The sequence below is a fragment of the Rana temporaria genome, chromosome 9 (genome assembly GCF_905171775.1).
Source record: "Rana temporaria chromosome 9, aRanTem1.1, whole genome shotgun sequence".
NCBI classification, from domain to species: domain Eukaryota; kingdom Metazoa; phylum Chordata; class Amphibia; order Anura; family Ranidae; genus Rana; species Rana temporaria.
In genome coordinates, this window is record NC_053497.1 from 132163483 (window position 1) to 132175508 (window position 12026).

The 12026-nt window shown below is 46.0% G+C and overlaps 1 protein-coding gene across 1 annotated transcript in view; it reads right to left on the bottom strand.

Moving 5' to 3' along the window:
- LOC120914082 (NADH dehydrogenase [ubiquinone] 1 beta subcomplex subunit 11, mitochondrial-like) overlaps window positions 1-12014 on the bottom strand; it is a 30645-nt gene extending 18631 nt beyond the window's left edge. Inside the window, exon 1 of the mRNA XM_040324543.1 lies at window positions 11764-12014. Coding sequence (XP_040180477.1) covers window positions 11764-11967 — 204 coding nt within the window. The 5' untranslated portion in view covers window positions 11968-12014. The remainder of the gene's footprint in view (window positions 1-11763) is intronic.
- Window positions 12015-12026: the final 12 nt, after the last annotated feature.

Consider the following 12026-nt stretch of genomic DNA (forward strand, 5'->3'; position numbering starts at 1 on the left):
CAATGATCATATATTGATTGGTTTGCGCAAAAGTTATAGCGTTTACAAAATAGCTGATAGATTTATGGCATTTTTATTTTATTAATTTTTTTACTAGTATTGGCGGCGATTTGCGATTTTTTTACTGTCACCGTGACATTGCGGCCAACACATCGGACACTTTTGACACGTTTTTGGAGCCATTCACATTTATACAGCGATTAATGCGATAAAAATGCACTAATTACTGTATAAATGTGACTGGCATTCAAGGGGTTAACACTAGGGGGTGAGGGAGGGGTTAATATATATACCTGTCTTGTGTTCCAACTGTGGGGGAAGGGGGGTGACTGGGGGAGGTGACCGATCTATGTCCCTATGTACAAGGGACACAGATCGGTCTCCTGACAGGACGTGGAGCTCTGTGTTTACACACAGAGCTCCACATCCCTGCTCTGTCGTTACCGATCGCGGGTACCTGGCGGACATCGCGACCGCCAGGCACGCGCATCGGCATCTCGGGGACGCGCCGCCGCTCGCGCGCCCCCCAGTGGCCGCAGGAATACAGGACGTCATATGACGTCCTGTTGAATATTCAGAGTCACCGTGGAGCCGTCATTTGACGATGGCCCGGTGCTCTAGTGGAGAAGGATTATGGAGGCCACTGTGCTCCTAGGAACCTTAAGTACAGCATCATTTTTTTGAAACCTTGGCCAGATCTGTGCCTTGCCACAATTCTCTGAGCTCTTCAGGCAGTTCCTTTGACCTCAGGATTCTCATTTGCTCCGACATGCACTGTGGGGGAGGTGTATAGCCAGGTGTGTGGCTTTCCTAATCAAGTCCAATCAGTATGATCAAACACAGCTGGACTCAAATGAAGGTCTCAGGAAATCTCAAGGATGATCAGAAGAAATGGACAGCACCTGAGTGTCACAGCAAAGGGTCTGAATACAATTCTGTGTTTTTCTGTCAATATGGGGTGCTGTGTGCACATTGAGGAAAAAATGAACTTAAATGATTTTAGCAAATGGCTGCAATTTAACAAAGTGAAAAATTTAAGGGGTCCGAATACTTTGCGTACCCACTGTATAAAATATAGAGGTGTATCTTACAAATGTGTAACTGTGCTCCACCTGGTAGGAAAAATAAAAAATAGTAACAAGGGCCCAGTCCCATAACCCCTTAACCACTTCCTTACTGGGCACTTAAACCCCTTCCTGACCAGAGGACTTTTTGCGATTCGGCACTGCGTCGCTTTAACTGACAATTGCGCGGTCGTGCGACGTGGCTCCCAAACAAAATTAACGTCCTTTTTTCCCCACAAATAGAGCTTTCTTTTGGTGGTATTTGATCACCTCTGCGGTTTTTATTTTTTGCGCTATAAACAAAAATAGAGCGACAATTTTGAAAAAAAATAAAATATTTTTACTTTGTTGCTATAATAAATAGCTCAATTTTTTTTTTTACGTTTTTTTTATCCTCAGTCTAGGCCGATACGTATTCTACATATTTTTAGTAAAAAAAAAAAAAAAAAAATCGCGATAAGCGACTGGTTTGCGCAAAAGTTAAATACGCCTACAAAATAAGGGACAGAATTATTATTTTTTTTTTTTTTTTTTTTTTACTAGAAATGGCGGCGATCTGCGATTTTAATTGGGACTGCGACGTTATGGCGGACACATCGGACACTTTTGACACATTTTTGGCGCCATTCACATTTATACTGCAATCAGTGCTATAAATATGCACTAATTACTGTATAAATGTGACTGGCAGGGAAGGGGTTAAGACTAGGGGGTGAGGAAGGGGTTAAATGTGTACCCTAATTAGTGTTCTAACTGTGGGGGAGGGGGGGTGACCGATCTGTGTCTCTATGTACAAGAGTCACAGATCCGTCTCCTCTCTCCCCTGACAGCACCGCTGTCTGTGAGAGCCGGCAATGAGAGATGATCTCATATGTAAACATAGGAGATCATCTCTCATTGGCCGCACAGATCGCCTAGGAAACGGCCGCTCCGATTGGCCGTTCACGGCGATCTGTGACTGGCTGTGTCCAAGGGACACGGCCAGCACAGCAGTTCCCCGCTGCGCGCTCGGGAGCGCGCGCGGGCAACGCGAAAAGGGGAGGCCGTAAAAAGACGGCCTGTTAGAGATTGGGAGCCGCGCTGAGGCCGTACAAAGTCGTACGGCCGTCAGCAAGTGGTTAAACTCATGTACCCAGCTCTCCTCCAATCAGAGTTCTCCCTGCAAATGTATGTAGTGCTGAGAAACACTGCAGCGTATAACAGAGCAGAAAGGTATATCCACTGTCTTTTATAGGAACATTAACCACTTGCTTACTGGGCACATAAACCCCCTTCGTTCCCAGGCGAAATCTCAGCGTCCGGCACTGCGTCGCTTTAACTGACAATTGCGCGGTCGTGCGACGTGGCTCCCAAACAAAATTGGCGTCCTTTTTTCCCCACAAATAGAGCTTTCTTTTGGTGGTATTTGATCACCTCTGCGGTTTTTATTTTTTGCGCTATAAACAAAAAAAGAGCAACAATTTAAAAAATATATATATTTTTTTTACTTGTTGCTATAATAAATATCCCAATTTTTTTTTTAAAAAACAATTTTTTTTCTCAGTTAAGGCCGATACGTATTTTTCGACGTATTTTTGTAAAAGAAAAAAAAAAAAAAATCGCAATAAGCGACTGGTTTGCGCAAAAGTTATAGCGCCTACAAAATGGGGAACAGAATTATGATTTTTTTTATTATTTTTTTTTTTACTAGTAATGGCGGCGATCTGCGATTTTTATTGGGACTGGGATATTGCGGCGGACGTATCGGACACTTTTGACACAAATTTGGCGCCATTCACATTTATACAGCAATCAATGCTATAAAAATGCACGAATTACTGTATAAATGTGACTGGCAGTGAAGGGGTTAACACTAGGGGGTGAGGAAGGGGTTAACTGTGTAGCCTGAGTGTGTTATAACTGTGTGGGGGGAGGGGGGTGACTGGGGGAGGGGACCGATGCTGTGTCTCTATGTACAAGAGACACAGATCGGTCTCCTCTCTCCCTGACAGGACGTGGAGCTCTGTGTTTACACACAGAGCTCCACGTCCCTGCTGTCACCTGCCGTGTCACCGACGATCGCGTGTACCCGGCGGACATCGCGGCCGCCAGGTACACGCATCGGGTCTTCGGCGATGCGCCGGGACAGTTTTTACCCGCCGCGCGCCACCCAGTGGCGCGCGCGGGTAATGCACATACAAGGCCGTGTTTAAACGGCCACTTGGCACTTGAGAGCCGCGCTGCGGACGTATTTCGTCTATAGCGCGGATCTCAAGTGGTTAAGGCCTCATGCACACTGGACGTTTTTACAGCAGCTGTTTTTGGCAGTAGACGTTTTTTTCTACAGTCAATAAACTCTCCATCATGTTATCCTATATGTCTATGTACACATAGGCTGTTATCAGCAGTTTTGGGCAGTGACGTTTTTCAGCTGTAAAAACGCTCCAACGCTGATAAACGCTCAAAAAACGTAACATTTTTGATCCATTAAAAAAAATATATATATTTCTTCAACCAAAAAACGCTAACGCGGAAAAACGCTAAAAAACGCTACTGCATTAACGTTGGAAAAAGCTGAAAAACTCACTGCAAAGCTACTGGCGTTTTTAGAACGTTATTCTAACGTCCATTGTGCATGAGGCCTAAAGCTTTGTTTTTTCCCTGTAAAATAACAAACATGTTATACTTACCTGCTCTGTGCAATGGCTTTGCACAGAGCAGCCCTGCTTTTCTTCTGGGGTCCTCCGCTTTGGCGAGTGCCCCCATAAGAAGCCGCTTCCTATGGGGGCACTCGTGCAGGCTCGCTCTTGAGCACCTCGTCCAGCGGCAAAGACAGTGCAGCGCAGCCTTGGCCCCTCGTCATAGAACCCAAGGCTTTAGAACCGCTTTAGCACTTTACTTGCTTGCGCTGCATGGCAACAATGTGCTTGTACAGCTCTCCCCTCCAGTATTGTCTGCCCAGAGCTTTGCAGTGTAAAGTATGTGTACATACAGAGTGCTTTTCCTTCACTTACTTGTCTCTGGCAAGAAACGCCTGTGAGGGGCAGTAAAAATAAAATGATAGACCGTGGCTCCAACTGGAAGCTTCACGGTTATCCTCAGCCACCCTGAAGGGTGTCATTACAAAGCTCAGTATTCACAATACTGGAGACAGCATTCACGTGACCACCAACAATGCAAAAAAAAAAAAAAAGGATACACTAAATATACATATTATATATACTTATAAATAAATATTTCCAAAGCTGAGCTTCTCCTTTGTTAGTAAGAGGACACTGAGCCTCCACTAACCCTGTTGGGACAGACAATGCAGCTTGGACTGAAAAAAATAAAACCCTTGTTCAGAAACCTTTGCAGTCAGCCATGACTCCTTTTCTGGAGTTTGACTGAAAAAGTGTAAATATACTTTAAACAGGGTCTGTAAATGTAGTGTGTTAATATATTGAAAGTGGGTTGGTTTACAGATTTATTTATTTTCATCATGTGTGCTCTGCAAAAGAGTCGCAGAAGCTTCTGCGTTGTCTAATGCAAGCACTGCATTGCTTTTGCAGAAACTGTCCCCCCTTTGGGGCTACGGATAAAGCCGGAAAGGGTCTACTGTTGTGCTAGGGTTTACAGTTGCTATTAAAATCCAAGTGGTCTTTCAGGATAGCCCTTGAGAGTGTGTAGCTCCACGCACAAATTCCCAGGAAACACGGCAGCTGAATTGTGTAAACCAGGGATCCTCAAACTACAGCCCTCCAGCTGTTGTAGAACTACACATCCCATGAGGAATTGTAACACACTGACATTCACAGACATGACTAGGGATGATGGGAATTGTAGTTCCTAAACAACTGGTGGGCCGTAGTTTGAAGACCCATGGTGTAAACTGAAGATCCTGCATAGAGCTCTTAGTTTCAGAGTTTGCTACAGCATGGCAGGGAGCTGTGGGGAGCTAGGATTTCTCAGGTGCTGTGGCTCCTTTTACCTTTTGACTACCTGACACCTCTAGCTATTTTATGGGCATGGCAGATCACATCTCCTTACAACTCTCAGGGAACCCCACTGACATGCAGGGACAGCTCCAGGGCCACTTTCCCCTTTTTCCTGTGTTCATGGAGAGCCCTAGAGTATACCCAGTTCCTCCTGTCCCCTTAGAGATCTTTTAGGGCACTTCCCACACTCATAGTGAGCAGGAAGGACTCAACATGCCTCCTCCTTTTATCAATGCTTACTCCCCCTTCCCTCAGCAAGAACTCCCATGTGCTGGTCTCAGGACTCGAAACCTCCATGTCTTAAGGCGGGCAATGCCACATCCGAGTCGGGGGGCAGGATTTCTGGGTGAAAATTGCTGCCCTACAATCCTGGCCTGCTGGAATGCAGAAGGGAGGGGGTTAGTCCGCACTGGTACTGCCAGTTTTGGCCCAGCACAGTGGCGTTCAAGAGCTGGAACCATGTTAAAAGGTCATATGTCGCTCTGCTACACCCTCTACATAGATGAGCGGCTCAGAGACTGTAGTGGTGGTGGCGACAGCTGCCTTTGGCTTATGCTTGGTATTATACCTGTTGGTCTGGAACACTTGAATGCGTTATTTTTGCGCACCCCTTTTTTTGTGGCATCCTGGGGGGTATGTAATTGATACACTTGGTGTCCTTTTTTGGAGGGATCACATTTCTAAAGCGGCTTGGTTTCTGTATGTTTATAGCCACATCAAAATCCAAACCTCCCCTTGTTGTCAAAAAGAGGCGCCTTTTGTAATGCCAAGTTGGGGGGTCTTTGGGAGCAAGTGGTTGTGCCAATCGTGTATCTCCAGTTTAGTGAAGGAAGAGCCATGAGCAGCATGCAATGATGTTCTTGCCTTTCACTTCAGAGCCTTTTGGCCTCATTTTTCACCAAGGTGATGGAAGAAGCTTGGTTCCTTTACGTTTAACCACTTTAGAACCAGGCTTTTTCGGGTCAGTATTTTTTGCTTGAAAATTACTTAAAGAGAGAGGCATTTTTCTTTTAGCAGACAATGGCAATTTTTTATTTCACACAGTATTTGCGCAGAAGCTTTGCAAACACAATCTTTTGGGAATTCACATTAATGAAAAAAAAAAAAAAAAAAAAACCCACACACAATATATACCCCAATTTTTAAATAACAATATTTAAGGTGATGTTACACCAAGTAAATACATAACCAACATGTAATGCTGTAAAATTGTGCATGCTCGTGGAATGGCGACAAAGTACTGTACTTAAAATTTTCCATAGGCGTCTACATTTTTTTTTACAGGTTACCAGTTCAGAGTTGCTGACTTTTAATATTAGGACACTTACCTATCCAGGGTGCCCGCGCTGTCCTCACCCGAAGCTGATCTGTCCCTCGGCTCTCGGGTGGAGGTGCCGCCATCTTCAGTAATGGAATCGGGAAGCAAAGCCTTGCATCTTTACTTCCTGGTTCCCTACTGCGCATTCGCAAGTCGCTCTGCATGCTCCCACTGGTCCCTGCTGTCTTGCGATGCATACTAGCTCATTATGTTTGTGTCTAAGGGACACAGGGTTTTGAAGAGAGATAAAAACACTGCAGCTCAAATTTCAGGAATCGGGTTTACATCCCCTTTAAAAGAGGTTGTAGACCTACGTGTTTTTTCACCTTAATTCCATTGGCTCCCTCTGCCGTCAATCAAAGCCAATGAAGGGTGCGGGGCCGTGCCATACACTCAGCGTCTATGGATGCCAAGTGTATGACACACCCAGAGATCCACATGCCTGGCTCTATGACTGCCGATCGCGGGTACTTGGCGGACATCGCGGCCGCCAGGCAGCGTACCGGCACCTGCTTGCTATGGGGCACCCGAGACATAGCTCCTTGTGTCATTTAGACACAGAGCCCTGACCCGGCCCCACCATCTCTCTGCCAATTAGCTAGCTGACTGTGATTGACAGCAGCAGCCAATGGTGCCAGCTGCTGAGACTCAGCAATCTTGGACGGCTGAGGCACTCATGGACATTTCTGGACAGAGAGACTTCAGGTAAGTGTAAGGGGGCTGCTGCACACAGAAAGCTTTTTATTTTAAAGCGATTGTAAAGTCTTTTATTTTCCTCTTAAAACATTTGCACAGGGAAGCCTGGATCCTCCTCTTCTTGGGTCTCTCTTCAGCTCTCCTGGCCCCTCCCTCCTGTTGAGTGCCCCCACAGCAAGCAGTTTGCTACGGGGGCACCCGGGCTCAGTCACAGCTCCCTGTGTCAATTCAGACATGAAGTCCCAGCCCTGCCCCCTCTCTATCCTGACTGACTGAATTTTAATGACAGCAACGGGAGCCAATGCTGTATGTCAGCCAATTAGGAGGAGGAACTTGTGGAAATCGCTGGAGGAAGATTGGGCTAAGGTAAGTATTACGAGTGCTGGAGGGCGGCTGATGCACACAGGTTTTTGTATCTTAATGCAAAGAATGCATCAAGTTAAAAAAAAAAAACTTCAACCTTTCTAACCACTTCAGGGCCGGTGTTTTTCTCACTCCAGAACTTATCTCCACTCCTGAGTAAGCGCCCAATAAATGAAGCCAGAGCTGCACACCAGCAGTGGAGCTTAGGTATTGTATGTAATGGCTTCATTGGAGTGAGCAGCTTTTATCTGAAAGGGGTAGTTGAACAGAAGACAATTAGTAGATGGACCTCTGTTCCACTGAAGTGGCAATAGATTGATCGAAATTCAGCTGATCCCTGCTGAACAAGCCGGGTTTTGATCCATCTGTGGCCACCTTTTCTTTGTGAAGATCCCCACACATTTACTTCCTTGTATTTTGTGACCCGTAGTCACTATGTCCTGTGAGTAGCACTGCTGTGTCACACATTTCACTGAGCCTGCCTACTGAACTACAGAGAGATGCTGGGAGGAGGAATTTCAGGAGGTGGAGTCAGTACAGGAAGCACTGCTTGCAGGCAGCAAGGTACTATGGGATGTGTTAGGGCTTGACAAATTTGCTTGGAATCTAAGAGCCAGCTAAAAGTTTTTTACTAACAAAGCTTATGGGTGGAACACGCAACATGTTCCCGAAGGTGAACTTATCCTTTAACCCTTTCACAGCCAGAGCCGTTTTTTTGCACACGTTTAAAAAAGGATTTTAGGCCTAAAGATTACATAAAACCCCCCAAACATTTTCTGAAAGCAGACACTCTAGAGAATAAAATAGTGGTAGCTCCAATTTTTCTCAGGACAGACATGTGAGGTATAGCTGCGAATGTTACAGCGAGAGCAATAATTCTAGACCTCCTCAGATGATTTTTAAATTAAATTTGTGGCCAGTCCACAAGCGTGCGCAATTTTGAAGTATGACATGTTAGGTACCTATTTACTCGTCGCAACATTTCTCACATTATACTATACAACATTTTAGGGGTAAATAGTGTTTATTTTTTTATTAAAGTGTATTCCCCCCCCCCCCAAAAAGTGTTTGAAAGACCGCTGCCCAAATACTGTGTGACATAAAATACTGCAACGATCGCTACTTTATTCATATAGTTCCATAGCAGTGGTTCTCAACTCAACAACTTGGGGAGATGCAGACTAGAATACTGCAATCACTGAGAAGCAAATGATATATTTCAGTTATCTTGCAAACCTGGCATTTAGGGGGTTCTAAAGTGAATTGCACAGAAGTCCTGTGCATCTTCTGGCCCATTTCAGCCAAAAATTTGGATCGAAATCAGACCTGAAATGGTGAACGGGGCCCCCTGCTGTTACTTCATCCACACAGAGACTTGAACCCAGCCTTAAACAAAAAGTTCCAGAAAAGGCCTGGTCTTCAAGTAGTTAAATTTACACCCATGAAATTGTGACAAGCTTCAGTACCCTATATTTTCCATTGCTGACCCTTTAAAAGCCCCTATAGGTCATCCGGTCAGCGTTACAAAGGTCTGGTGCTAGAATTATTGCTCTCATTCCAGCGTGCGCGGCGATATGCAATGTGTATCGCAATCAATGGTTTCAGGTGTAGGCCTTCTGCATTAACATTTGTGGGGGAACTCAAATTGTTTTATTTTTTATGACGTCCTGGGATTTGTGGGGCTATATCTGAAGGATGCCTGCAGGTACAGGCATCATTTAGATATCAGCATTTTCAGCCGGCGATTTCCTACACCATAATAATGATCATAGCAGCTGTTCCACTGTTTGATCATTCCTACCAGGCGGTGAAAGGGGATGTCCCCCTTCTCGCTGCCCTCCGGTGATTCTACCGACTCACCGCTGCGATAGGTGAGCCGGAGAACAGATCTGCCGGCCCTGGATGCTGATCATAGAGATTTTCGGGGGACCAGATGGTTGCTGGAGTCTCTATGATCGTCGGAGGCCGGGCGTGATTTTATGACGTCATGCCCGGCCTCTGCATTTAAAAAAAAAAAAAAAAAAAAAAAGGCTCCGCCTCGGCTGGGAAGCGGTGATCGATAATTTTTATCATTTATTTTAGGCTTCCCAGCCTAGAGGTCTTATGGACCCCATATCTCACTGTAAAGAGGTCCTATCATGTCATATTCCTATTACAAAGGATGTTTACATTCCTTGTAATAGGAATAAAAGTGCAAAAAAAAAAAAAAATGTAAGTGCCCCTGTCCTCGCACGCTGAGGCGAACGCATAAATAAGTCCCGCCCACATATGAAAACGATGTTCAAACTACACATGTGAGGTGTCGCAAACATTAGCGCGAGAGCAATAATTCTAGCCCTAGACCTCCTCTAACTCAAAACATGCAACCTGAAAAAAAGGTTGGCGCCATTCCACGAGCGTGTGCAATTTTGAAGCGTGACATATTAGGCATCCATTTACTCAGCGTAACTTCATCTTTCACATTATGCAAAAAAAATTGGGCTAACTTTACTGGTTTTGTTTTTAAAGCATGAAACTTCCCCCCCCCCCCCCAAAAAAAAGTTATTGTTCACTAGCTACGAGTAAGCATCACATGATGTGAAACATGTCAGCCACCTTTTTCCTGTTCACTTCATTTAGGCACAGCATGTCTGGATAGGGACAGGAGACGTTGCAGGGATGGAGGGCCGAGGTAACAAACAGGTGATTGGCTGCTAGGATGAAGGACAGTCCTAGCAGCCAATCGCCCGTTTGATAACCTGGGGCAGCTCCGCCCTCCACCCAGAATTGTTCCGCCTCCCGCTGTCGGCTCTGTGAGGATTACAGAGTGACGGCGGGAGGAAGAAAAGTCACCTATATCGCGGTCCGAATGGCAGGGGCCGCATGTGGGGCTCTCTCATGCCGCCTGCTCGCACCCGTGGCCCGGTAGTGGGCCGCAGACCGGGGGTTGACGACCCCACCTCCCATGTCTTCCCTGCGCTCCACTGAATGTAATTCAATGCACATCACACTGCATTACATTCTTTCCTGACCTCGATGGCCAGAGAAACCGTCAATGGGGATCCAGAAATGATGTCACTTCCGTGTCAACGACTAGACTTGAAGAAGGACAGCGGACATCTGCTCATTCTCCTCCCTTCCCTCTACCCGGTGGCTCCCGCTATGCTGGTCCCGGGCCTGCAGATGGGCATGCGTGCAACAGGTGTAGGGAGCATTTGGGTGGCAGCCCAGGCACCAGGTCAAAACGTCCACTCACCATGGCAACCTGGCGCCTAGGGTTTGCCTTCTGATCTACAGAGGGGTTGAGGGGAGGAGTTTCAGGAGGAGGAATCACTGCTTGTAAGCAGCAAGGTACCATGGGATATGTAGTCCTTAGAAACGAAAAGTAAACAGCAGAGAAGCTGCAAAGCATGCTGGGAATAACGGAAGTTGTGGGAAGAGACATCAGCAGACCAACAGAACTCGCAACCTGGTATTTTTCATGTAATCTCATATTGGATCAAATATAACTATTGTGTGTATTATTACAATAAAAGAGAGAACTCATTTAACCATTTCCTGCTCGGCCTATAGCAGATTGAAGGCCAGGAAATGGTTCAGTTATCCCGATAACATGCCGTCGCGTGCCCACGGCGATCGCAAGTGTTGCTTGTCAGTCTGACACGCCGCATCTCCGTTGGGAGCAATCACAGCTGATCACGTGAACCAGAAAGTGCCAGTAAACGTCATTCCGCGGTTTGTACTGTCAGGGAGAGCCAATTGGTGGCACTCCCTGTCGGGAGGGGGGTCTGTGCTGATAATCAGCACATTAATTATCAGCACAGCCCCATCAGATGTGCCACCACAGTTACTAAAAAGTGCCCATAAGCTGCCAGTCAGTGCCCCATAAAAAAAAAAACAGACAGTGCCCAGCAGTAAAAACTGCCAGTACCTCATATCAGTGCCCATGAATTCTACATATCAGTGCGTCTTCATCGGTGCCCATTAGTGCCACCTTATCAGTGAAGGAGAAAACAACATTTTATAACCGAAACAAAGAAAAACTTTTTTTTTTTTTCAAAAGTTTTTGTATTTTTTAGTTTGTTTAGCAAATAAAAAAAAAAAAAAAAAAAAAAAAAAAAAAAACACAGAGGTGATCAAATATCACCCAAAAAAACTTTTTGGGGGGGGGGGGGGAAATGATAACAATTTATTTTGGGTACAGAGTAGCATGACCGCGCAATTGTCATTCAAAGTGTGACAGTCAGCACTGAAAACTGAAAATTGTCCTGGAAGGGGAGAAAGTTGCCGGTATTGAGGTGGTTAATAATTCTTCCTCTTCATACAGAAATATAGACTCCCCCATACAGAATAATAATAATATATATCCCTTTCTCCCCCGACTCACCTTCAGGAACATGTTGTTCACCTCCTCCTCATGCTCCTCCTCGGGTCCCCCTGTGTGTTGGTGTTCGGCGGTGACGGAGGAGGAGGCAGCGGGCTGTTGGGGCGCGGTGTGCACGGAGCGGGTGAGGGCGGCGGGTCTCCTCAGCAGCAGCGGCCGGGCGGCCCGGGTGAGGCGCAGCGCCCTCACACACAAGGACATCGCCATGTTTTCCGCTGCCTGAGCGTACTCACGTTAGACACTGCAGAAGGCCGCCTTCTTCCCAC